Raw genomic sequence first — 27,790 nt, forward strand, 5'->3', positions numbered from 1 at the left:
CACAGTGAATATGTAGCAACATTTATTTGTCACTTGTTTTTATTGATGATGCCCTTGTGGAGGACGTGTTGGTGTGATTAAGGAAGCTACAACATACAATCTTTGAGAGTTTGTTGCACATTTTTGCATTACTTAGCTATGCTGTTGGAAGATCAAAGATAGAAAACACAAACAAGACAAAACATTTGCATTAATATGATTTTTGTTTGGTGGCTGATGATCAAGCAAGGGGATTTTCTGGAGCTTCCAACGAGCACTTGAACACACCACTAAGAAAGCTTTTTGTGTTAACATACATATAGTTTATCCCTGACAAACAAAAAAATAAATGTTGTGCTAAATGTGTTCTTTGATCAGTTAAAAAGTCCTATCGGTATTCATAGTGTACTGAAAATAAACGATAGTTTAACGCAGCCCAAATGTGAATCATCTTGTGACCCCTCAAATGTACTTTGTGACCGACTCTCGGGTTTGGAACTTCTGCTCTAGAAAATGTTGGTAAACTAAAAGACGTTTGACACCTCCACACTACATTAGGACGCATTATAGACCATTTTTGGGCGATGTTAATGTTTCTCGTTGGTTTCTCCTCTGCAGATGGCTACACCACAGATGATATTGAGTTTTACTGGCGAGGTGGAGAAGGCGCCGTGTCCGGGGTCGACAGAATAGAGCTGCCACAGTTCGATATTGTTGACTATAAACTCACCTCTAAGAATGTGGTCTTCTCCACAGGTACACAACAGTCAACTTTGTCTTTGGTTCTTGACTTTGTAGCAGCAGGTTGTCTTTGCACTGATCATTAGGAAAAAGGACATTTCCGGAAAATTAAAAAATGTTCCATAGTTATATTTTAAAGATTAAAATCCACATGCACACAAAATATGGATGCAGCAGGCTCCCTGGTGTCAAAGACAATATAGTTTTTAGTGAGCGCCATTGAGGAAAATCTATTTCCATCCCACTTCCTCTCTCCCTGTGCCTCCTTCAGGTTCCTACCCCCGCCTGTCCCTCAGCTTCAAACTGAAGAGGAACATTGGTTACTTCATCCTGCAGACATACATGCCTTCCATCCTGATTACCATCCTCTCCTGGGTCTCCTTCTGGATCAACTACGACGCCTCGGCTGCCAGAGTGGCCCTGGGTAGGAGCACCTTGCCGCCGCTGGACAGTGACCCTGGGAAATAACCCACAGCTAAATGATAACAGAGCATAAATACAGCCATTTAACACACATTGAGCCTCTTACATTTAGACTTGTTTTCGATCTATACATTATTGTGTCTGCCTGATCTCTGTTTTGACTCTTTCTTTTCCCAGCATTTACTTTTTTCCTCATTAGCTCTAAGCATGTGAGTGATAGCAGTGTATGATAGGCTGCCTGGCTAAATGTCTGTTGTTCAGAGATGACTATATGCATGACTCATACAGAGCGAGATGCGCTGCAGCTCGACCTTGAAGCGTGCCATCTTTCTCTCTGCCTGTCTGTCTATCGGAGCCTCTCATTGGTCGAAGATCCCAGCTAACCAGAGCCAGATCGCAGCTAAATTTCAGCCAAAACGAAAAGTGGCAACGTTTGCATAAATGCATCTTACACATTTTACTGTTTTTACACAAATGTCAGAGTAGCACTGATACTGAAATCAAAGCTCCCTTTAGTGTTAAACGTGGGCACGACAGGTCGGAGAGGCAGAGGAAATGGCTTTGAGCTTCATGTGTGTCGTTATTGTCGTACACCATTTGTTTTCTGGAGGGGGACACGTGCGGGTTGGAGCCCCAGACGGTGCATTCAGAGGGTAACGTGATTTAAAGATCTGTCTCCGCTCAGCGTCCTGAGAACGTGCAGCGGGTGAGCACAGCCAATGAGAGATGAGGCTCCGTGCTGCAGCGACACTGCTGGGTTATTTATGATACGTGTGAATCTGACCAAATGCAGATTGTGCATGCAGATGACTAATGTATCAAACACAGTGCGTGTATGTCAAAAGAAAACAGGTGAATTGTGCTGTGACTAATAGCAGATATTTACAACGTGCTTTTATATAGCCTGCAGTTTGTTCCGTGTCCATTTGAATACATGATTGGATTCAAACCTTGTTAAACGCACACACACACACACACAATTTCAGTCTCGGGAGGTTTCGAGGGATCTTTTTATCCATATGGGTTCACATTATTTCAGGCCATTATTTCAGGCCTGTCTGTCGATACACTCGATAGTTTATTGAATAATGAACAGTACATTTGAGGCTGATGGGAATGTCACTAGTTTTCCAGGTATTTGGTCATAATGTGTTGGACAAATTAAAATCCTGGCCTGATGATGGTACGAGATAAAAAATGTATGAATCACCAAAATGAATATGATTCATCCTGAGTGGCTCATGAATGTTTGTACTAAATTTCATGGCCATCCAACCAACACTCGAAAATGTCAACCTGCAGGCGGCGCTAGAGGAAAAGTAAGGGGTTCACCAAAGTATGCATGATTCATCCTCTGGGGACCAGGAATGTCTGCACGAAATGTCATCCTAATCCATCCAGTAGTTGTTGATATATTTCAGCCTGAACCAATGGATAGACATTGACATTCCTAGAGCCATGCTGCTAAAAATGGTTAAAAATGTAACCTTCAATCTAAAATTAACAACCTTTTTTGTCTTTTACTGTACAGATAATGATAAAAAAAATGTCTTTCAGCGTCTAAATACTTCACTTTCTTTCTAACCGTGTGACCTGTGGTATCCAGGGATTACTACGGTGCTGACCATGACCACCATCAACACCCACTTGCGAGAGACGCTCCCGAAGATCCCGTACGTGAAGGCTATTGACATGTACCTGATGGGCTGCTTTGTGTTTGTCTTCCTGGCCCTGCTGGAGTACGCCTTCGTCAACTACATCTTCTTCGGCCAGGGGCCCCAGCGGCAGAAGAAGGCGGCTGAGAAAGCAGCCACGGCCAATAACGAGAAGCTGAGACCCGACCCCAACAAGGTACATGTGCAGCCAAACCTCCTCTAGAGGTCTCTGTGCTGTCAGTTAGTGTGTGTGTGTGTGTGTGTGTGTGTGTGTGTGTGTGTGTGTGTGTGTGTGTGTGTGTGTGTGTGTGTGTGTGTGTGTGTGTGTGTGTGTGTGTGTGTGTGTGTGTGTATTTGTTTCTGTGGGAGCAAATGAGTTCTTCTCCTCTCAAGGTCTATGTGATGCTGTGATCAATGCTTGATGTCCTTTACCAGCACTCTTTACTCCTACTCTAGCTCTCCATTTCTCACTGGTTTAGCTTTGTGTATCAACTTTATTACTCATACTAGGATCTGAAAGAGTGAATGCAGAAGAAGCAATGATTGGCTTATACCTTATCTCCATATGTCTGTGTCTCTCAAAGGGCAAGGCGCCTTGGAAGAATCACTGGCTGTGGTGCCAAAGCCTTCTCTTTAGATATTATGCAGCTGCTAAAGTTAGCAGGAACAACAGCAACATCAACAAATAAAACACCCTTTCCTTCTGAGTGTGGCAAGCTATGCTTTCCCCTAAGTAACAGTGCTGATTTTGTATGCTTGCAGTGGCTGGTGGGAAATGTAGTTCAGAGAGATGATGCTCTGTATGCCAGAATGAAACAGAGGGAAATTGACGCATATGACTCGATGTGGGATCCCATCTTTGTGGACGATGGCGCATTAGGACTAGGCGAGCAAAGAAATAAGGTACTGGAGGTTTTGAAAGTCAAAACTAACAATGTCATCAATCTGAATCAATCCAGATCAGAGGAAAATGCTGTAGTTTTTGTGCATTTCTTTGATTTCTATAGATTTTTAAGGCAACTTTGATCATCACTCCCACCATTGTGTTTTTTCCCTCTCTTGGTTTGCTCTTCATGCATTTTCCTGACAAACATGGCGAAGCAGTTTGATTTCTGCAGGCATTAATGTAATCTTAACCTAGGCTGTACATCAAAATTGATGGGAAATGACAAATATGGCAAGAGAGAAGAAAACATCAGTAGCTTCTCTTTAGATAATATCATTCAGATACAAACACTGTACAATCTCAAAGGAAATTGATAACTCTCTTAAGGCTAAGTGAAGCAATTGAAAAATACGGATGGTCATACAAGAGAAAGAGATAATTTGCAGTTTGATGAATAGTGCCAGATAAGTGGCTTTGCTTCCAAAGTGAGTTACACAAATACAACAAAATACAACAAGCTCCATTTACAGCGGGACAGCATTGGATTATAGGGATGTTTTTCCTCAGAAGTCAGGCTATGGATGAAGAAATGTTGATCCGAATTCACCTCACACAACTGACTTGCCCCCAAACCTGTTCAGCCTCTCCTCCATCATTGCAAAGTCCTTACTATTTCTCTCAACCTTCTCCTGTCACATTTTTTTCCTTTGCTTTCTCTGTTGTTATTCAGTTTGTCTTGTGAATCGACAGAATTTTAACCACTGGTTGAAATTCTGAGATGACAATGAAGATTTCTCCATGATAATTAGTTTGTGGAGTGCGTTGTGCTCTTCCAGGAACGTTATCTCATCGTCGTGTGGTCGTATTATCACTCAGATATTGATTGACAGATGATCAATAATAGTAATTATGATTTATAGTGCTTAAAATGTGTCTTCCCTGTAAGTAACACAAGTTTTGACTCATTTGCATTCCCCATTCTAGCACCTCATCAGTATTTTTTTACACAGTGAATGACTGAATGATCATCGTTGCTATTCATAATTTTACTAGTCTCAGTCTGAACCTGATAAACACTTTTAGATTTCCCCTAGGCAGTAACCTCTCATGGCTCCACCTGTTCTTACACCCTCACACAGATGACTCCCGACGACAACATCCTGTTCAGCACCCTGGAGATGAAGAATGAGATGGGTGGTGGCGGGGATCTGTCACGGGGCCTGGGAGCACCCGGAGACCCCCGCAACACCATGCTGGCCTATGATAGCTCGACGCTGCAGTACCGCAGGGCAGCCATGGCTCGCCAGAACTATGGCCACAGCGCCTTGGAGCGCCACGCCCAGAAGAAGTCGCGCCTACGGAGACGGGCTTCCCAGCTCAAGGTGAATATCCCAGACCTGTCCGACGTGAACTCTATTGATAAGTGGTCCAGGATGATCTTCCCCACCGTCTTCACCTTCTTCAACGTCGTCTACTGGCTCTACTACGTCCATTAAACCCGGCGGCGTCCAGTGGCCAGCTTGCAAAGAAGGGGGGGGGGGGTTAGAGTAGATGGAAGAAATCATGAGAGAGAGATGAGAGAGAGAGAGAGAGAGAATGAGAGATAAACAGTGCACCAACTTTTTTTAGCTGGTTCATTTCAGAAAAAGCGAAGAGGAAGCAAAGACTTTTGGATGGACTGCAGCAGCACCCAACACTTCAGTCAGCAGTGACTCTTTTAGGATTTGGGAAACACCTTTAAACGACTGACAAACACTCGAAAAAGAAGAGCGAATTTTAAAAAGACAGAAATGGTGCCTGTTCCAGAATTTCAATATATCACTAATATTTGTCATTCGTAGCTTACTCTCTGTGGATCAAATATTTATGCTTGTGTTTGCATATACTTTAAGGATTTGTTTTGTTTAGTATCTATTTACTTCGTAGCCAAGCTGTCTGCATCCAGGAAAGCTTTATAAATGATTTTAAAGGAGTCATCCTTGATAGTCTATTTTCCTATAATTACTGTATATCAAAAACATCCTTTAAAGCATGCTTATGTTTGATTTCATTTGCATCTCAGTCATGATGACGATGGAGCGCAAAGTATTTTAGTTTCACTCGTTGAAGTTAGTCTGTCAGTTACTATTTTGCAGCTTTGGCTTAGGATGGCCCACCTGGGTGGATGGTTTGAGCATCGCTGGATGACAACAGGTGAACAGCAGGGGGCGCTCTTCTCTCTGGACATCCCTGTGGGGCTTTAATGTGCCAATGCCGAACAGAAGAAGCTTCCTCAGTTGTCATCCAGTGAAGAAGCGGGACTGTGGGACTCTGACGCTTTTGGCCAAGTTTTTGTTTTGCTTTTGCTGTGCTGACAGAATCAAGTCCATTTCACCACGTGTTATTTTTTTAAAGGGAACATTTGACTCCTCCGTACTATCTGCCATCGCGTGAGGAGCTTCAGAGGCGGAGAATGTCTTTGACGCGACTTAAGCTGGTGTAAGAACTTTGCCGATAGATGAGCTGAGTTTCGTTGCAACCAGAGTTGCTGCATAAATATGGCAATCCACAATCATCATTATCAGTAGATTTGAATGATAGAAGTATGATGCGTTTCATTGTGATTAGGTTTCTGTTCTGAAAAACTGTAGATAAACATAAATCATATTTAAAGAAAAAGAGATGATTCATTTTTATAAATCAATACTCACATTATTGTGTAAATATTATGGATTTATTATATTTAAATGGGTCTCTGTTGTTGTTTTTGCAGTTAAATTACAGATCAAATGTTCCATTCAGTCAAAAAAAAGAAAAGCGCAATTTAACTGAGGAAAAAGAAAAACACAATTCACAACTTTGCTGACTCTGTACTTTTTGGACTTTTCTCTCTTTACGTTCTTTTTACTCTAAAAGCATCTACTTGCTGAAACTAAAGCACTTCCAGACACCAGTGACTTTTGGGTCAACGTTTTGTTCTCCAGAGATGACTCAACAAGGACCCCACTATCCAGGCATTGAAGTCAGGCATATTTTGTACAAAGTTTCTGTAAATTCCAATTGTAATATTTCATAATGACTGTAAATATCTTGTGTAATGATTGTCAGCAATTATGAAGATGTATCTAAATTCAATTAAAACTCAATTCAGTCTATCACTTCAATAACAGAGTGCACGGCTGGCGGTTTTATGTATCCTGGGTGAATGTGCGGCTCATGATGACTGACTGTCGGGCTCTCGGCTGATTTGAGTGTCTGAATGAGCGAGTGCTCATACACTCAGAGTGGCAAGCCAGAGCAGAACATGTAGGGGTGAAAAGAGAGATGTGAGGGCTGCAGCTGGGGACTGTTGGCTGCATAATGATTGGAGAGGCAGAGGAGTCGGAGCGAGAGGCCACGGTGGTGGTCTCGGCTGAGATGGGCTCGGCTGGGGTCTGAGCAGGGCCGAGCGGCAGCCTCAGGGGACATTAACGCAGAGAGCCATAGATGTGGAGGCACTCTGTGGACTCAACTGTGGCCCGCTGGCTGCAGGGGCCAGAGCGCCTGCTACTACAACATCAACAAAAAAGACAGGAAGAGAAAGAAAATAAAAGGGCAAAAAGAGTCGTCCATCCATGCCTCGACTTCTCCCTGCATCCTCCCCTCATTCAGCAAACCCGCTGCACTCTGCACCGCTCTTTCTCCTTGTCCTGACCACTGTTACAGCCCTTAAATGGATGCTATTGAATTGTTGATGGTGCAAAACACTGAATATTTAATATTTAAAAAGATTTTGTTGTAGCGTGGCCTAATACACAGCTAATGTTTAATTTTGAACTTGATAGGACCAGAAGAACACAATGAGAGACAAACAGAGGGAGGATGTTTTAACTGAGGAAATATATGATGAACATTATGAATCAGAATTAGGGATAAAATCAGGAAATGAGGAGTTTGAGATTGTTAAATGTTTCAGTCCCGCTTTAAACAAAGAGAATCAGGATTTTATAGCTGCAATTTGTTTTTGAGACAACAGAAGAGACCCACATGGCTTGTGTGTGTGCGCGCATGTTCGTGTGTGTGTGTGTGATGCTTCTGGGTGTAAAAACAGTGCAAAACTACGTAAAAAGATAAAATGGTGTAAAAACGGATGTAATGCGACATGTAACCTTGTTCCAGGTTCCTCCATGCACTGGTAAAAATCAGCTCTACAATACTGTACCCCTGACTATAACAGATGTATTATCTCACTACAGTAGACAGATGGTTTGTGTTAAATTGGCCCTCTCTCTCTCTCTCTCTCTCTCTCTCTCTCTGTCTCTCTCTCGCTCTCTCTCTCTCGTGCTCTCTCTTTTCCTCTTTTCAAAAAGGGCATTAGTGTTGACATGTAAGAGAGGGGGGGACAAGGCAGATGCTTTCTACTTCATAGTGTTTCCATGTCACTGGAGTAATTAGGAATGCACAGACCTCTGCTCTGTGGTGTGTGTGTGTTTTGTTTCCAAGAGTGTGTTTTGTTCCTGTGTGTGTCTGTGTGTGCAGTGTGGACTGACAGCTGCGCCACTGTGCACTGGGCGTGCCAGCCAAGCCGAGCCCAGCCAGAGCTGACTGGGATGGGTGAGAGGGTGAGCCTGGCACGCCGCTCACCCTGCTATAAACGAATCGGATGGAAAAACATGCTGAGCTATACCCAGCAGAGATGAACCCGCCTGTGTCAGCTGTTCAAGGGCAAAACAGGAAGCCATTTAAATTCTTTGATTGATAGTAAATCACCTGCAAGGTCGTACATGGCACCCGTTAAAAAAAGACGATAAAAGCTCATCTATCTCCATTTGGAGGCAATTTTCCAACACCGCCTCTATATGCTGTGTATCAAATATTTAACCAGGTACATAAAGTTTCATTACGATGGCTGTAACTGTGTCTGAAATTTAAATTCAAGTACAATAAATGAGTGACCCAGTGGTAATTTGGCCTGATTAAACAGGTTCTGGAACCTGCTCTGGAAAAGACAACATATGTCAACATGAGGAAGTGGCAGGCATCCTACATGCATGCCAACTGTGCAAGAAGATACTTTGTTGTAGTCCGTTATACGTCAGAGTCTCGCACACATACATGTAAAACGATTCATTCACCCTATCCTGCAAACTTTGACCCATCAACAACATTTTGCTAAAGTGTCTTTTATTGGCAAGAAATCTTTCACGCTTTGTACACTGACCTCTGACCTCTCAGTGGACGAGGGGAAAGTGAACATAGAATTATCTTACATGCACCAATAAAGACTCTAATTCTTATCTTCAGTCTTATTAAGAGCAATAAAGAGTATTTCAGCGTCATTAAACACACCATGGACAGTATTCTCCGTCTGTATACTCCTGAATGGGGTGTTTAAGTTCCCTCTGCTATGTTCATTCACACTCTGCAGACTCTTCATATATGTTTGGCTCCAGCATTCGTTGCGCTCTGCTTGGTGTTGTGTTGTCAGTTCAAATCTCCTTATGACCCACTGCACCAATGTTCTGCTCTGTGAATATTAGATTGTCAGCTGTGCATACCCTATTCTGGTTTTTATTAGTTTTTTTGTGTTTCATTTTCAAGTATTAATCGCAATAAAGACTACTTTACTATGCAGGTCACTGAATCATAATGCTGCCGTGTGGATGACTTTAAAGACTTGACAACTGGTTTCTACTGAAATGAAAGTATTGACAGCAAAGTTAAATTCAGCTGAGGCCCTGGAGCACCTTCTGCTAAATGTCTGACTGTAATTGGTCACTTTATTTCCCCTCTATGTGAGACTTAAACAGCTCCAGTGCAAGGAATACAAACACACCTGTCAGTGTGAAGGGCGGACTCAGAGGAGGACTAGGCGTGCTGTCATTTGTTTCAACCTGGTGTTAGTGCCTCACACACACACACACACACACACACACACACACACACACACACACACACACACACACACACACACACACACTCACTCACAGACCCATTCAAGGAGAGGATGGGCCTGTAGAGAGTACTTTTACCTTGAAGGAGCTGTAAGTATTGAGAAGATGACTTCCCTGACAACGCCATCAAGACCACCAAATACACCCTGCTCCTCTTCATCCCCATGAACCTCTTTGAGCAGTTTCACCGTCCGGCTAACATCTACTTTGTGGGCCTGGCTATTCTGAACTTTGTCCCTGTAGTGAACGCCTTTCAGCCAGAGGTAGCTCTGATCCCCGTCTGTGTCATCCTGTCTCTGGCGGCCCTGAAGGACGCCTGGGAGGACTTCAGGAGGTACCAGTCGGACAGGAAGCTCAACAACATGCCGTGCTTCGTCTACAGCAGGTAACTGACTCAAAGACCAAATGTCAAATGTCCTGACGATAGAAACGGTGTACCGGTAGTGGTGCGGTTCATGCATGATGTAGCGAGTGGAAACACTCGTGGTGCCTAATGATTCTCATCAACCAGCATGTTGATGTCTGTGAGAGTGTGTAGATCTGCGTGATTGTGTGTGTTTTACCTCCTCTGCATTTCAGCATCCCGTGAGAATTTTTGACTTGAAATGGAAAATGTGTGGGAGATTATTCCTCTTTTGAAGAGCCTCACAACAATATATATCTCTCACCATCACATTGTGCACATTTGACGAAATCCTCATCTGGGTGTTGCGTCAGCAAAGACAGTAAGGTTAGCGGTTATCTATTTTTGAATGACTGGTGAAGGATGAATAATTCACAAATGAGGATGAACGCAGTCGTTTCAAAACCGTTCACTGCTCTGGATGTGATGTGAGACTGGAGGCCACTCCAATGATGAATCCTCACACACTCAATCTCTGGAAGGCTTTGTCATTCACCAGCATTTGCTTGCTTTCAAATTTCCCATTGTTGGGAAGTGCAGCCTCAGCTCAGGGAAAGTCCTGTATCTTCTGTGTGTGTGTGTGTGTGTGTGTGTGTGTGTGTGTGTGTGTGTGTGTGTGTGTGTGTGTGTGTGTGTGTGTGTGTGTGTGTGTGTGTGTGTGTGTGTGTGTGTGTGTGTGTGTGTGTGTGTGTGTGTGTGTGTGTGTGTGTGTGTGTGTGTGGTGATAGGGTCCAGGTGGCCTATAAGTGCAGACCCAGATGTAGCATCTCGGGCACTTCTGAGAACGCACCAGTCCCTCCGGCCCTGTTAGCGGACGCTAGTCATCTCCGCCTCACGCAGTCAGATAAACAGCAGTTGAGTCATGGCGAGCGGGCTCTCGTGGGCCTCTTATTGCTCGCTGGGTGGGGATGCTAAAGCTCCGTTTTTGGGCTTGTAAAGATTAGAACAGAATCGATCGGCTGGGATTTCTTTGAAGCATATAAATGTTTCCAGAAGAAGCTCAGGAATACATTTTAGGGCATCCACGCGCTTCCTCGTTTTCTCTATCTGGGTGAAGTTTATCCATCTGACAGCTCGAGGAACACACGTCCCCGCAGTGCATGTTGAGGTCCACGTGGAAGGCTTTCAGATGAGAGGGATTTAACTCTAATTCACCAGACCTTCTCAGATGCACGTCTTCATTTCCCGTCACCCTTCAGCCACATGTTGTTCTCAAAGAGTTGTGAAGTGTGTCAGTTTGAGCATGAGTGCCTTATCTTTAGGGTCATTCTATCAATCTTGTCTCCATCTCAAACGGTTGTCAATCCACCTGCGCTCAAACGTACCGAACACTTCAGCTATTAATCATGCTGATTGACTCCTAATACATTGTATTGTTAAATATGTCTAATTTTATCGTCTGCTCTCTGCAGAACATGCAGTCACTGCACTTAACAGACTGTTCCTTTCTGTGGTTTAAGAGTCCTTTTCATTTAATCTACAGCACATGTCGTATGAATATGATTAATATCATACCTACTATCAAACCAAACAGGTTATCGTGTCGTGAAGATTAGTCTTCTCCACAAATTACTACATTTTCAAGAGACACATCAGGTAGTCAAATTCACAAGAGCCGCTACATTTGATGATAAGACAAAGATATTAGTTATCAATGTCAGATCTTTAAGGCAATAGGAAATGTGTTTATTTCTGGCAGAGAAATCTTTGAGAAGTTTAACAAAAGCAAATAACATATTTCCCAAAATGTAAAAGTATGTATAGGTGTAGGATCACTGTCAAACATTTAAAAACGTTCTGAATATTTAATGAAATGTACTCTGTGCAATATGACAATAGACAATAGACTTTTGAGAAATGAACTTCCCATAACTGGAAACTGTTAACTAGGCTGTCTGCCATACAGAAGAATTATAAAGAATTATAAAGAAGTATCTTCTTTAATACAGAAGATAAAGCTTATCTGACAGGAGAGAATATATTGGTGCAACCTAGTAAGTATAAGAACAACAACATACTAAAAGTACATAACCCCCCCCCCCCCCCTCCTCCTCCTCCTGGCATTGTTTGAGGCGAGGTGTGGTGTCATGTGGCGCCACCCGATCAGGTCCTACATGCAGGGCAGCATGCCTGCAGCTCTCTGTCGTTGGTGGTTAGCCAGCTTGATGTGCAGGTTCAAACCCTAACGCATGTGGCTCTTTGGAAATCCTCGAACTCTGGGAACGGCCTCGGCTCATAATGTGTACTGTCTTTCTCTGAAAGCTTCCTTATTCCAAAGCACATAAACACACCTGGGCCGCTCTCCAAAAACAACAGCATTGATTTTTCATTTGGTTGTATTGTTTATTCCCGAACTTAAGCAGCTGTGATTATTTTATCCATACGGAGTGAGTCAATATTTAATTTGATTGCACAAACATAGACAAAATACGCCCACTGTGCCAATATTGTTAATAAATGTGTATACAAATTAAGATAAAAGCCACCCGGGGACTGTGTATCTTCATGAAATCATCTGGAATAAACTGTATGATTTCAGGAAGGATAAAAGGTTCACAGAGAGCCGTTGGAAGGATGTACGAGTGGGTGATTTTGTGAAGGTGGTTTGCAATGAGATCGTCCCTGCAGACCTGCTGCTCCTGCATACATCAGACCCCAATGGTGTGTGTCACATAGATACATCCAACCTGGATGGAGAGACCAACCTGAAGCAGAGGAGGGCCATGTCTGGCCTCTGCATCTCAGTAAGGAATACACTTCTGAGTTTCCCTTCTCTGCTGTGTTTCCTCACAGTCTTCTGTCTCCATTCCCTCTTTGTTGCGTCACCTTTCTCCTCCTCCTTGTGACTGACATTTAACACAACAACTGTAACATTTCCTGAATATCTGCGGTAAATGCGGATCATTACGTCAAAGGCTGTAAGTTTACATTGGTACTGTATTGACGTTATACCTCCTCTCATTTCCCAGGATCCTGAATTTGAACCTGAAAGCTTCAACAACAGTGTTGTGGTGTGTGAAAAGCCTGACAACAATCTCAATCATTTCAAGTGTTATGTGTGAGTATCAACGACACAGATCACATGGATTCCCCAAACAGTGCTTTTAAGCCTTTCAGAGAAGCCGAGCAAAACTAATTCCAACCCACTCGCTGCACTTTCTGATGCCACCAGAGGCATTATTGGGGCTGTAATAGACTATAATCGATTTCCTCAGGCACCGCAGCTCCTAACAGCTGGTCTACCATGGTGTCCAGCCATGGCCATAAAGGAGGGAAATTGCTAATGGGTGACATATAAGCAGGAATGAATATCTAACAAGATCTGACAGTACAAAGGAGGTTTCATACTTTCTCCTGCTGCAGAGAGAAACCCGATAAGGCCAAGGTGGGCGCTGGAATAGAGAGTCTGCTGCTGCGAGGCTGCAAAATGAGAAACACGGACCACGCTGTTGGCTTTGTGGTGTATGCAGGTATATTCTCCATTTTCTCAGCTGTTTCACTGCTTTGACCTTGAGCGTTTAGTGTTTTTGTCCAGGGCCACAGCCATAACTTTAGACCCCACCCAAAGCTTTCTTCTTCTCACTGCCAACCAAACTCTGGAAAACATTTTAATTTAAAGTATTTTTGCACATTTAACCTTGCAAATGTCCAGTTGTACTTTCTGTACATTTTGTCGCCCTGCATTACAAGGGTTTAGTTATTATAGTGCAGAGCAATTCGTTTGATTCTAAAGTGAATGTTTGCGGATCTGTGAGGCTGTAAAAGGCTTTTTCCACAGCAGCATGTTGACATGTCATTGTAGGGTAAGCACAGGGGTAATCAACAACAATAATTATAGCCCTGATCTATTTAAGTGGGCCAAGCCTCAGGTATTTTGCATGCTTGATTACTGGATTGACTGTGACACACACCAAATAGACAGGGACCATTATTCATTATATCAATTAGACCTATTTGTACCCTGCTTGACAAAATGGCTGCTGTGAAAAGGGCCTATTTTACTGGTGCTAGCGCTATTAGCACTGTTAGCTGTGAGCCGCCGTGAACCGTCGACATGTTAATAGTCCAAGCATGGTGACATATCTCGCTGGTACAGTATAATTGAATATTCTCCATCTTAGTTTAGCGTGTTAGCATGCTAACATTTGCTAAATGGCACTAAACACGAAGTATAGCTGCTGATGGGAATGTCATTCGTTTTTAAACGTTTTTGGTCATAAACTTAATTATTAGACAACTTCTCAACTACTGTGACCTGATGATGATATATGAAGGATCACCAAAGTTAATACATTGATGCACCATCTGGAACAATGTGTCAATACATTGGGTCGCTGTTTTACGGCTGATATATCACAGGGCACGAGAAAAGTTTGACTTGCTGTTGTCAAAGTACAAGTCAGTGGATCCTCAAAGGCAGTAGGATTCATCTTCTAGGGACCACAGATGTCTGTGCTTCAATTCATCCAATAGCTGTTTCGATATTTAAGTCTGGATCAAAGAGGTGGACCAACCAAATGACAGACAGACTGACATTGCAATACCTAGATCCATGTTGGCATGGTTGATAATATCAGTCAGACTTCAAAAACTACATGTGTTTGATGTGTAATAATTCACCCACAAATTTCCTGAAGGACATGACCTCAGTGTCCGACTGTCCTGTTTTGTGTCCTTGCATTAGCTGACCCAGAATAAGCCTGTTTTTTTTAAATATAACAATCAGTTTCCCTTGGTGTTCACTGACCATTTGGAGAACCTGTTGGTAACTGAATCAACACCTTCTGATCCCACCTTTAAGGCCATGAAACCAAGTCCATGCTCAACAACAACGGGCCAAGATACAAGCGCAGCAAATTAGAGCGGAAGCTGAACATAGACGTCATCTTCTGCGTCATTCTCCTCCTCAGCATGTGCCTCGTCGGAGCACTAGGTCAGTAATGAATTACATAACTTAACCATAAAATCACTACATGGACTGGTTTATGATTAATGATTTTACATTGATGAAGAGATGTTTAATTTCCAATAAAATATTGGCCCAAAAATATAAAAAGGGAGGAGACAGGGGAAGGTGTGGTGCCAAAAATAGCCTTCCTCCCTGCGCGACAGCCTGTGTGATTAATTCCCCTGTCCTCACACATGCAGGTCACTTCTTATGGCTGCAGGCGCTGCCCAGTGTGCCCCCTTACCTTGTCCCTGACAGCAACGGTCACCTGGACAGTCCCAGTCTGTCTGGCTTCTACATGTTCTTCACCATGATCATCCTGCTGCAGGTGGAGGAGTCTGACTGTGTGTACGAAAGAAAGTATTTTGTGTGTTTTTCCTTATTTGTCAATTCATTTTTTTTTTAATCTTTTCTCCTCATTTCCTCTAATATCTTCTCTTTCTACCGTGTGTTATAAACTCTCAACTAAACACTTCCCATCGCCTCCTTTTTTCACTTTCTCTGATCACTTCTTCCACGCTCTCTCCTGTCTTTCTTGTCTATTTTTCAATATTCTCCCCGCTCCAACTTTCTCCTCTCCTCTTCTTTCCTTTCCTTTTTTTCTCTCTCCTCCCCTCGTCTCCTCACTTGCAGGTCCTGATTCCTATCTCTCTCTATATATCCATTGAGTTGGTAAAGATTGGTCAGATCTACTTCATCACCAATGACATCGATCTGCACGATGATGAGACAGACCGACGCGTGCAGTGTAAGGCCCTGAACATCACAGAGGACCTGGGACAGATTGAATACATCTTCTCCGACAAGACGGGGACCCTCACTGAGAACAAGATGGTGTTTCGCAGATGCTCCATCATGGGCACCGAGTACCCACACGAAGAGAATGGTAAACCTCATACTGAGACATTTTATTTAACCAAAAGAGCTGTTGCAGCACTGCTTTTCATCATAGGCCCCTATTTATTGATATATACACTCGTACAAAAAAACAACAATAATCAGACATAGCACTATCCCAGAGGTCATCAGAGAATTAAGCATGCTAGCTGGAATCATTATTTCTTCGTTTCCCCAAAGAGTGTCTTCGTTCCACCAAGTCCCGACCTACTGTGCTGTGATTGGCTAGTAGGCAGTAGGCCTACTCGTTGCTTTGACTTTTTGGCTAATTTTGCTCATTGGAGAATTTTGCCTTCAGGGCTTTCCCCCAGAAAGAGTTCAGTTTAAACCCTTACTATGATCTTTTCTTAAACCTATCAATGTAGGTTTGTTGCCTCAACCTAAGGAGATTTCTGGCAGATGCAAACGTCTCCACTGTGTGCGCGATTTCTGTAACTTTTTAGCATGAAAGTGGAATTAGCAGCCTTTCCCCTTGCCAAACTATACCTTTTGTGTTACTAGTGGTACAAGTTTAAGAATAGTTATCTCGTCTTTACGTAAATGTTTTACTGTGGCGTCCCAGTCTCGCGAGGCGCTGAGACTTAGTGAGATTACCTGATATGTTGTGATTCTGAGCAGTTCGTCACCTGTTCAGTTGGAATGCACTTCCTGTTTGTCTCTGCGTGTGAAACTTAATTTCCCGTTGTGCTGTGTTGTTTTATTGCCTTGCTTTTCACTTTGTAAACTTTGTTTTTAAAGGTGCTAAATGAATAAAGGTATTGTAATTATCATAATTCTGTCTTGCACGTGTGAATCCAAGCCCGGATTCTTTTCAACATTGAAATTTGACCATACAGAATACATGTTAAGATACAAAGCAGTGGAGTTAAGGCACAATTTGGATACTCATGAGCCTCTTGTCAATATATTGTTTCCCCTATTTCCCCTGTGTTCTGATCAGAGACACATCCATTGTTTGCTTCCATATTTGTGATGACTAGCTTCAATCTCATTTCTGTCTAATAGTATTACTGATTACTTTTTACCCTGGAGTAGAGTTCCCTCTTCCCAAAGTTAATTTATTTGAGCTAATTGAAGTATTGAAGGGCCTTTGATTCCACCTGGGTGGGGCTGTTTAATCCACGTCTTTAGAGTTCAGAGTCTTTTGACACTGAAATTGTAGTCAAAGGCTCCACATTTGAACATGACTTGACCTGACATATAGTCCATATAAAATACAGTACATAATGTATGTATCAACATGTTTTTTTGGGGGATTTGCAGCCATCCGCCTAGCTGTCCTTGCTGAACCAGAGTCAGGAGAGGAGGTCATCTTCAACCAGTGGCCACAACCCCCACAGACTGGATGGTCCCTGGACACTGAGGGCACCGACCCCGACGACACGCCACGTCACCGACTCAAGAGCAAGGTCAAGGGAAATGCCCAGAGCGACGTGGCCTTCAGCAGTCCGCTGGTAAGATGATCGCTTAGTCAGGAAGAAAAGGCAGATATTTAATACATAGTGGGGTCAGGTTATGGGTTTTGTCCGTCTTGGTATTATAATGCTGGGTCACAGGAAGCCACCGCGGGGAAAATGGTGATCAGCATTTAGTTTGCTCATGCAGGAGGTGTAGTCGTCAGGTAGTTGACTCAAGGCCACCCAGAGGGGCACACAAATTAGACTCATTCTTCTTGATTAACAAGTGTACTTGCAGTTATAATCATGACTGAGTAGCACAAATAAATGGCTCAAAATCAAACATGAGCATTGATTGTGAACTGGCCCACGACTATCAACCTAATGTAGGGAGCCGGGGCGGCTACTGACACGTCTTCTCTTACCACTCTTATGTAAAGGGAATTTAATCATAATGTCCTTATTGAGTTTATGATGACGTCTTACCATAAAAACAGAATTAAGAATGCATTTATCTGTATGGAAATGTAACTTTATCCACCCATCCATTTATTAAAGCATTACCCTGCATGGTGAGGAGCAACTGGAGCACCGATTGTGCGAGGGGCAGGATACATACTGGACAGGCTGCTGGTCTATCACATGATCATTGAGTTAAAAAGTAATTGAATTATTTGGTGGATTCAATTTAGATCATGATTATATCAGTATACAAAATGTATTGTAATATAATCAGTATTTTCTACTTCCTTTACTTAGATAAGCAGTCTTATTGGGCAATTAGCAACGATACATACGGTAAATGTAAATGTCATGTGTGTTTCTAAGATCTAGAAATTTTTACTTTTACCCAATGGCCTTATTTAAAATATTATTTTCCATGTCTAAATACCCACTCAAAAGACCTCAATGTGTCATTTGTTTACCAAAATCTCAGCCATCCTTGTGTCAAAGGGCCTCATGGCCCCTGCCCCGCCGCAGATGGCCGAGCTGTTAGGTGTCAGTGATAAACACGTCCATTTTGGCTCAAAGTTGCCCCTGTGTCTGTGACGGGACATATGGTCATGCTGAGCACAGACCACTGATGTCACATAAACTGTAAATGTGCACTATAGATTAGTCATAGTAGTCTTGATGTACAGTACAGTAGCTCTGTGCCTATTTTCGTCCACAGGGCAAAGAGAGGCCTGGAGACACAGGCTGAGACAGAAAAAGTCTGGTGTTTATTCCAGCAAGGCGGCACAGATTAACTTTTACTCCAACAGGAAACTGAAGTGATTCCAGACAGGAAGCTGCTTCAGCAGACTAGCAGGGCAGGGAGCAGCCGCGGCAGCCGGAAGACAGATCCGTACCTGGACTTCTTTCTGGGCCTCGCCATTTGCAACACGGTGGTGGTTTCCATGGCAACAGCTCAGCGACAGAGGGTGAGTGCTTCGTGTACTGTGGAAGTAGTGATGGAGGAACAGTCAGGAGAGAAGAGATGGAGGCACAGTGAGGAGAGAAGAGATGTAGGCACAGTGAGGAGAGGAGAGATGGAGGCATAGTGAGGAGAGGAGAGATGGAGGCACAGTGAGGAGAGGAGAGATGGAGGCACAGTGAGGAGAGGAGAGATGGAGGCACAGTGAGGAGAGGAGAGATGGAGGCACAGTGAGGAGAGGAGAGATGGCGGCACAGTGAGGAGAGAAGAGATGGAGGCACAGTGAGGAGAGGAGAGATGGAGGCACAGTGAGTAGAGATGGAGGCACAGTGAGGAGAGATGGAGGCACAGTGAGTAGAGATGGAGGCACAGTGAGGAGAGGAGAGATGGAGGCACAGTGAGGAGAGAAGAGATGGAGGCACAGTGAGGAGAGGAGAGATGGAGGCACAGTGAGGAGAGAAGAGATGGAGGCACAGTGAGGAGAGGAGAGATGGAGGCACAGTGAGGAGAGAAGAGATGGAGGCACAGTGAGGAGAGAAGAGATGGAGGCACAGTGAGGAGAGGAGAGATGGAGGCACAGTGAGTAGAGATGGAGGCACAGTGAGGAGAGGAGAGATGGAGGCACAGTGAGGAGAGGAGAGATGGAGGCACAGTGAGTAGAGATGGAGGCACAGTGAGTAGAGATGGAGGCACAGTGAGGAGAGGAGAGATGGAGGCACAGTGAGGAGAGATGGAGGCACAGTGAGTATAGGAGAGATGGAGGCACAGTGAGGAGAGGAGAGATGGAGGCACAGTGAGTAGAGATGGAGGCACAGTGAGGAGAGATGGAGGCACAGTGAGGAGAGGAGAGATGGAGGCACAGTGAGGAGAGATGGAGGCACAGTGAGGAGAGGAGAGATGGAGGCACAGTGAGTAGAGATGGAGGCACAGTGAGGAGAGGAGAGATGGAGGCACAGTGAGGAGAGATGGACAGATGATGTGTTCTCTTGAAACTCCCAATATGCAAACTTGTTTTAAAAAATGGTAAACTTTTCTACTAGAAAGGAATCTATTAATTGTCTCATTCATTGTATAAAATAGATCTTTAAACCTGGTGCCCAGCAGTACTGCAGCAAAATCTCCATAGTTGAATCAGTAACACAACAATTAAGTTAAAATTATTCTTATTAACCTCAAACAATTATTTTAAATTGGAAAGTTCTCTTCAATTGTTCAGCTTTAAGTTTCTGTACGTTTGTCAGTGGTCAATGCTAATTTTCTTTCATCTTTAAAGCCCCAGTTGTAAAGATTCTGAGTCCTCGCTAAATTAGCCACATAAAGGGAGATTTGCAGGGGCAAGCAGGGGTGTCTTTATTAATTTTAGTGCTCGCTGCTCTTGACTGTGCTGTTCTCAGGTCTGACAGATGGGAGAAGCTCAAGGTTTTCCCTTGAGTTTGTAATTAAAGGTAAAAGTACAAACATAAACGAAGTGGAAATGGATGAAACGGTTTTAAGAGTGTTTTTGTGTTATCACCACATATGGGTGTCTGGGCAAAAGGGTGATATAAAAACACTATATGACATACAAATGTCTGTTTTCTTTGCTTCACTTTTTCAGGTGAGTGGGTTTCCGCACTCTGGTCAGGAAAACAACTCACAGGATACTTTGACAGAGTCTGTCTCTCTTCGCCATACTTTCACCTCCTGGCGGCGCAAGCTTAAGAGAAACCGTACCATATTAGAGGACTCAGTTGTAGAGGAGGACCATTTTAACCCCTCTGTAACAAAAGAGGAGGCTGGAGACACCAACGGGCTCCAAATGTGTTCGCTCCATGCTCCGTCCGACAAGACCTCAGATAATCTGAGCTATGAGGCAGAGAGTCCAGATGAGGCAGCCCTGGTGTACGCAGCCAAGGCATATGGCTTCACCTTGCTGGACCGCACCCCTGACAGTGTGACGGTGAGGCTCCCGTCTGGCGAGGATCTGGTGTTTGAGGTGCTGGACACCTTGAACTTTGACTCCAACAGGAAGAGAATGTCTATTTTGGTGCGACACCCAATCACCAAAGAGAATGTGTTGTACAGTAAAGGTGCAGACTACGCCATCATGGAGCTACTCGGTACACACTAGTGTAACTACACTAACACACATTTAATAAATGATGACGGAGATACCCTGGGTCATTTCATAATTCACTATGAAACCATATCAATGAATCTGTGTCATATTACTTTCAGACCATCTCAGTGGGAAGCAGAAGAATATAGCAGCAGGTACTCAGCATCACCTCAACTGCTACGCTAAAGACGGGCTACGTACACTTTGCTTTACAAAGAAGGTGCACAATCTGATTTGTTGATATTTACCTGCATCGTTGTCTTATACTAGATGAGCTCTGCTCATCTTCTGTCTGCGTGTGCTGCAGATTGTGAGTGACAAGGCGTATGAAAGCTGGTCAGTGAACAGACAGAGCGCTCTGGCTGCTATTGACAACAGAGAGGAGCTTGTTATGGACACTGCAGTGCAGCTAGAGACAGGCCTCTCCCTGCTCGGTAACATGCATCGGCTCATCACACACCATTCACGATAAACACTTGAAAAACATACTGTGTATCTGTGTGATCAGCGCTGTGTTTGAATAATGCCTGACTTTGGATACATGTCCCCCTGCAGGGGCGACGGGCATTGAGGACCGTCTTCAGGAGAGCGTCCCAGACACCATCGTGGCACTGCGGGAGGCAGGGATCCAGGTGTGGGTGCTGACTGGTGACAAGCCGGAGACAGCTGTCAACATCGGCTATGCCTGCAGGCTACTGGAAGAGGAAGACCTGGTGATTAACATGAGCTGCAAAAACAAGGTGAGTTTAAATAAGCCAGTTAGGTTAGCTGAAACCAGTGGGAAACAGTTTGCTGGCTCCGTCCAATGGTAACAAAATCTGCCCACTAGTGGTTGCCAGGCAACAAGCAGAGACTCCAGGAAGATAAAGAGTCAGCCTCATTTTTACACATTAGACAAACGCGATACAATCACTTAATGAGCCTTAGAGTTGCTTGTGGGTACATTTTCTTACCTTTGTACAGAGCCGGGTTAGCTGTTTCCAAGCTTTATGCTAAGCTAAGCTAATCGCTACTTGCGGTATCTTCATATTTACCATACTGAGTGGTGTAGATATTATCTATAACAGACTAAACTTGCATCTCTTGATGATCTTTAGCATATACTCTGAAACATCAGATTTTACTTGGAGGTAGTTCGTTAATCTTACATCAGGAGATCTTACCAGACCTGTCAAATAACATGAAAGCTGGTATTAATGTGGCAGGATTTTTCAAAATAAAGTGGTATGTACTGTAATAGATTCGTGATTATGGAAATAAGGCAGGGGGAGCTGGCGAGAAGAATTATCATGATATCAACTTAATAGGGCTGTAAGAATATTAATTTCCAACTTAAATTACAGGTTCATTTATTTCTTGGTATTTTTTTAAATACAAAACATAAAATCACATATTGCTGACATGTATGCCTGAATATTTGAGCCACTCAATATGAGGCGTGTGAAGTTTTCAAATTAATAAATCAAAAGTAAAGACAGTAAAGACCTGGAGCGTTAGAAGCTAACAAGCAGCACAAACTCCTCTTGTCCTTTTACGTGATTTATATTTCACACATCACACACGTGAGGGTGTTTCTTAGGGCAGCATTGGTTGTTTTTAATCTCGTATTTTCCAAGCACTATAAGTTCAGGAGGTTTTACCTGAGAGTCCGTCTCCCTCCAATTTAAATGGGCAAACCTTTTCGACCACTTTTACATTTAACTAAAGGTCAAACGCTCACATTTTCATCTGAGAAGGACATGATGTCAGGTGGGCCCTGCTTCTCTGAGGTCATTAAAGACCCTTCATAACAACCCGACCATGTCCTAATCATCCCCGGCCTCAAATAGACTGAAATTACTCGTCGGCTCTAACGGATACACGGGGAGCTTTCTGGAACAAAGGCCCTGCTGCGCTCCTCTCAGACGGGACTAGTCGTTGATGATGAATGGAGGGAGATAGCCCCAATACAATATCTACTGCTTTCATATCTAATTACCAGTCTAATTTTCAACCCCCGAGGGAAATACCCCTTTGCTCATATTGGTAATGAACTTTTTCTTTTCTTGTTTACCACTGTAACTCGATGACCACCTGAGGGGTGCATTCCCACAGTCATCTCCCAACCACACCTAATGGAATTTAACCAGCATTAGATAGACGATCTAAAAACAGGATGTGACCCAATTTCTTTTTCATCATGTCCCTTTTCCTTTTGGCTAAGAGGCTGGAGGTATTTACAGACAACAATGATGAGTCCGCTGGGACCACAGCCTCATAATTGCTTCTAGTCAGACATCATGAACATGACAACAGCATAGAGAGTCTTCTTTTTATGGATTATAAGAGATGGCACATCCAAGTTAAAACTTATCCTCTTTTACTTTGTATTTTCTTTAGCTCACCACACTACCATGTGTGCAGCTAACTCAAAAATAATTACAAATGTGTAATAGGCCTGCCATGAGCAATACTTTTTTCATAATGGATTCATTTGATGATTATTTGATCAACATATTGTTTTGTCTATAAAATGTGTAAACTGGTAAAAAAATACAAGATTCCCATCCCATGTTCTCTTTAACCAAAGATGATATCTTCATATTATTTATTTTATCCAAGCAACTGTACAAAACCAAATTCAAAACCAAAAATCATAGTTTTTGCATTTTTTGATTGGAAAAATGTCTTAAATAATCAATTGATGATCAAAATTGTTGGCGGTTATTTCTCCACAACTAATTGTTTCAGCTCTAGTTTGTAAAGTTTCATAATACTGAAAACAACAAATGTTGTTTTTGCAGCTCGAGTGCACATCCATCTTAGACTGCACACTGGAAGAGGTAAGGAGGTACAGCGAGGACCCTCGCAACGTGGGTACAACCCAAGACATCTCCCTGGTGATCGACGGACGCAGCCTGACCATGGCTCTGTCGTCAGACCTGCAGGACCGCTTCGTGGACCTGGCGAAGCGCTGCCGCTCTGTGCTCTGCTGTCGAGTCACGCCCTCACAGAAGAGCAGAGTGGTGAAGGTGGTCAGGGAGAAACTCAAGGTCTTGACCCTTGCTGTTGGTAAGAGCATTTTCTTGAGCTTTTCACACAAATCCAAATGCGTTAATCTAATACTTTTAATCTCACTTCAATGCACAACAGAAGAAACAATAAACTAAACAGTATCACATTAAAGTGAAAAACAAAGTCTTTGTTTGAGGACTCCAAATATAACTTGGATAGAACTTTAATATTGCAATTTTCAGCAAAACAATCCATGAATTGATTATGATTGTATACTGCTGGGATGTTGTTGTACTTGCATAAACAATAGGCTGTTTCCACAGAAGACATTTAGACATCTCACATTAGGAAAAGCACAGGTGTAAAGCAGGCTGTATTCCATTTAGCTGCTTCAGTTTCAGGGTCCTGGTATCGTGCATGCTGGCTCATCGTCACACTGTCAGTACATGGTGGGACACTGAGTTAATGTAATTGGTAAAACTGTGAAGAAGACCTGAGAAGAAAAGCAAAAAGCATTGTACGGGAAATAAATGGTTTTGTGAGAGAATGCAAAGTGTTGCAGCGGAATAGAAAGGTAATTCTTTCAGGTTTTCTACGGCTCTTGATCTTATAGAACTTTTTTTTTCTTGTTTACCACTGTAACTCGATGACCACCTGAGGGGTGCATTCCCACAGGTGAGCCGTTGAATCTCTTGAGAATCTCCTGAGAATTCTATTGTTGGACGTCAGACAAGAAAGTCTCATTTACCTTGAATAAAAACAAATTCATACCAAACCATCTAATTAAATTACTGTATATACTGATGCAGATGTTTGTACTCCTGGCAGACTTACATTTTAAATTGGCGTCCTGCATTTTATTTGTGTGAATGTATTAAGACCCATCAAGTCAGTGGGTTTTAATACATTTTCTTCTTCCATAGACTGCTGTTGAACTGATATTCACTCTGTGGTTTCAGGTGATGGTGCAAACGATGTCAACATGATCCAAGCAGCGGATATCGGCATCGGGCTGTCCGGTCAGGACGGCATGCAGGTCTGAACTATGGTCTTTAGCTTCAAAGATCTTATTTGTTTCTTCTGCTGCTCTCACTGTCATGTCATCTGCAGGCGGTCATGGCGAGTGATTTCGCTATATCTCGCTTCAAACACCTGAAAAAACTTCTCCTGGTTCACGGACACTGGTGCTACACTCGACTTGCCAACATGATCATTTACTTCTTCTATAAGAACGTGGTGAGTGTCGTCTCTACGTGGAAGCGCTCTGCTGTCTGAATAAACATCTTGCCTGGATTTCTCATGTAACCATCTACGCTTTCATGTGCTTCCCAGGCCTACGTGAATCTGCTGTTCTGGTATCAGTTCTTCTGCGGCTTCTCTGGCACTGCCATGATCGACTACTGGCTGATGATTTTCTTTAACCTCTTCTTCACCTCGGTACCGCCCATCATGTTTGGGATTATGGACAAAGATGTGTCTGCAGAGATGCTGCTGGGTGTTCCTGAACTGTACAGGACCGGACAGGGTGCAGGGGTCAGTCACAGGAGCAGCTACGTGTTTATAGAGTCATGAGTAAGATGCACCAAATATTTTGCTGATTTTATATATTGAAACGTGTGTGTGTGTGCGTGTGCTTGTTTAGGAATACACGTTTTCAACTTTCTGGGTCTCCATGCTCGATGCCTTCTATCAGAGTCTGGTGTGCTTCTTTATTCCATATTTGGTAAGCGAAAGTTTGAATTCTCTGTCTTCGATAAAATATTGTGCAAAGTTGCCGTTCTGTTATGGTGCGTCCTCTGAGTTACCAGTTATTTTACTGGTTCGGTGCTTTTTGCCTCAAATTTGACCACATGTATTTTCTCCTCTACAGGCTTCCCAGGATTCAGACATTGATGTTTTTACCTTTGGAACTCCTTTGAACACAATTTCGTTATTTACCATCCTGCTGCATCTGTCAATAGAGATCAAAGCCTGGGTGAGTGCTGAACTGATGGATATCTATTTCCATCTATAATCACGGTATATACTCCCCGTGAACCTAGACTCTTATCATTAAATACTTTCAGTCTGGTCTGCATTTTATATTTTATACTAATATGATGACAACAACAATATGGTCATTTCAAACATTATTTACATTAACCCAGTGAATGCAATCAAAACAAATCATTAACAGACAGTTTATGACGAATTGGGTTGTAATCAAAATCAGTAATTGTTGTTTTTGCATCTGTCTTGCAGACGGTGGTTCATTGGGTAATCATGCTGGGCAGTGTGGCATTGTACTTCATAGTGACGCTTGCCTACAGCGCCATCTGTGTCACCTGTAACCCTCCGTCCAACCCGTACTGGATCCTCCAGAGCCAGATGGCCGACCCCATGTTTTACCTTATCTGCATCATCACCACTGTGGTGGCTCTGATGCCCAGGTACTATGTGCCCTCGTCATTGTTACTGAATAGCTTTTTTAATGTAATTATTTGAATACATTCTGCCTCGCTCTATTGCATACTGAAGAGCATTGAAGCAGCAGATTGCTTTTTATAATTGTTATAATTGTTATAATTTATAACATAGTGTATATGGTTTTTTGGCTTGGCCGTTTTAAATTGCCTCTATAGAGCCCCTACAATATTTCGAAAGAGCAGCCCCAGCACTACGTTTGAGCTACATGTATGAAAGTTGGTAGGCTGATGTATCCTATGTAGACTTAAAAATAAGTCTCTAGGCACCATGCTCTAAACCCGACCGGAAGTCGGCCATTTCGATATTTGTGTATTTTTTCCATAGATTTCGGCCTATTTCTTGTCGCTATACTTTAACGAACTCCTCCTAGGGACTTCATCAGATCCACTTTAAATTTTGCTAGTACCATGTCAAGACCGTTGTGATTAAAGTTATTAAAAGCTTTGCGTTTGACGGAATCGTTTAGCCGTAGCGGGCGGCTACTTTATGTGATTCCCCATGAAAAAAGCTGACACAGAGCGACACAACGCACGCGTTCTGTAGCGCCAGGCAGAGGACACAGGAAGCGTCGGACTGTTTGCAAAGCGTCAATTCCGGCACCAGGCGGTCCACGCGGGATTAAACACGTCTCGCTCGCGGACGCGCCGTCCGACGGTCGCGGACGTTCTCGGACGCGCAGGCCGGAGTCCCGCCGGCACCCCGACGCGCACATGGCGAGGGCCCGTTCATCGCTGCTCGCAGCTTTAATTCTTCTTTGTTTTAAATCAATCAGTTATTTAGTCTTTAAAAAGACAGAAAATAACGCCTCACACCTCGGCAAGGCAACGTCTTCAAATGTTCTGTTTTGTTCGACCAGCTGTCCAAAACCCAAAGATGTCCCATAACCTCACTATGAATTGTAACGCAAGATCATTGGTGACATTGCTCATTTTTAGGAGTTACAAATCAAAAAGGTCAGAAACCCTAGACGTCTTTCCGCTCCTGTTTAAAACGAATCAGCCTCATAATTATATTCTGGATTTGTTATTTTGGAGTTTGTGTTTGACTTGTGCAGATCGTGAACTGCTAAAGGTTGTTGTGGTGCATAAACAGTCTCTGCAGATTTGTACGGTAATTAAATAATGTTAATTGTGAAGTCCAGGAATGATCTGCACCACGCCTCGGTCTTTCCTCCTGGTTGCTGATGCATCTGAAAGTACTGATATTTAGAGGGAATGCTCTGATTTACATCAAAGAGCCGCATATTTTTCACTGGCCTACTTTCTCACCACCACACTCTCTCCCCCAGGTACATGTTTCATGTGCTGAAGAACTCTATCGCCCCCTCCCCGCTTGTGCAAGCCAGGCATCTGGACCGGCTGGACCCCTTCACGCGGGACGAGTGGATGAAGGAGTGGAGGAGCTTCAGGAGCACGAGCCGGGTCAAACGCTCCAGGTTGTCTACCCCACCCTCACCCACCCTGGAGACCCCTGCGGACATTTATCCCCAGTCTGTCACCCCCTCTGATGTCATGGAGGATGAATTCCCACTGAACGTCATGACAGAAAGCTATCAGAGGCCTGTAAACACATGA

General features: G+C 43.4%; 2 protein-coding genes across 3 annotated transcripts in view; both read left to right on the forward strand.

The window, feature by feature from the left end:
* The window catches only part of gabrb2a (gamma-aminobutyric acid type A receptor subunit beta2a), a 31,134-nt gene extending 24,531 nt beyond the window's left edge, over nt 1-6,603 (forward strand). Inside the window, exons 6-10 of one of the 2 annotated variants that reach the window (XM_079268193.1) lie at nt 598-735; nt 992-1,144; nt 2,750-2,994; nt 3,561-3,701; nt 4,824-6,603. In XM_079268193.1, coding sequence (XP_079124319.1) covers nt 598-735; nt 992-1,144; nt 2,750-2,994; nt 3,561-3,701; nt 4,824-5,180 — 1,034 coding nt within the window. In that variant the 3' untranslated portion in view covers nt 5,181-6,603. The remainder of the gene's footprint in view (nt 1-597; nt 736-991; nt 1,145-2,749; nt 2,995-3,560; nt 3,702-4,823) is intronic. The other variant, XM_079268192.1, reaches the window with a different exon arrangement.
* A 13,853-nt stretch (nt 6,604-20,456) lies between these two features.
* atp10b (ATPase phospholipid transporting 10B) lies at nt 20,457-27,790 on the forward strand (the record flags this gene model as incomplete). The annotated part of the gene is made up of 12 exons (XM_079269169.1): nt 20,457-20,757; nt 20,876-20,976; nt 21,064-21,190; nt 21,312-21,496; nt 23,540-23,807; nt 24,710-24,786; nt 24,861-24,986; nt 25,083-25,283; nt 25,393-25,473; nt 25,621-25,725; nt 25,992-26,179; nt 27,505-27,790. The coding sequence occupies 12 exons, from the start codon at nt 20,457-20,459 to the stop codon at nt 27,788-27,790; spliced, it is 2,046 nt and encodes a 681-aa protein (XP_079125295.1).

This window comes from Melanostigma gelatinosum (genome assembly GCF_949748355.1).
Source record: "Melanostigma gelatinosum genome assembly, chromosome: 5".
In the NCBI taxonomy this organism is placed as follows: Eukaryota; Metazoa; Chordata; class Actinopteri; order Perciformes; family Zoarcidae; genus Melanostigma; species Melanostigma gelatinosum.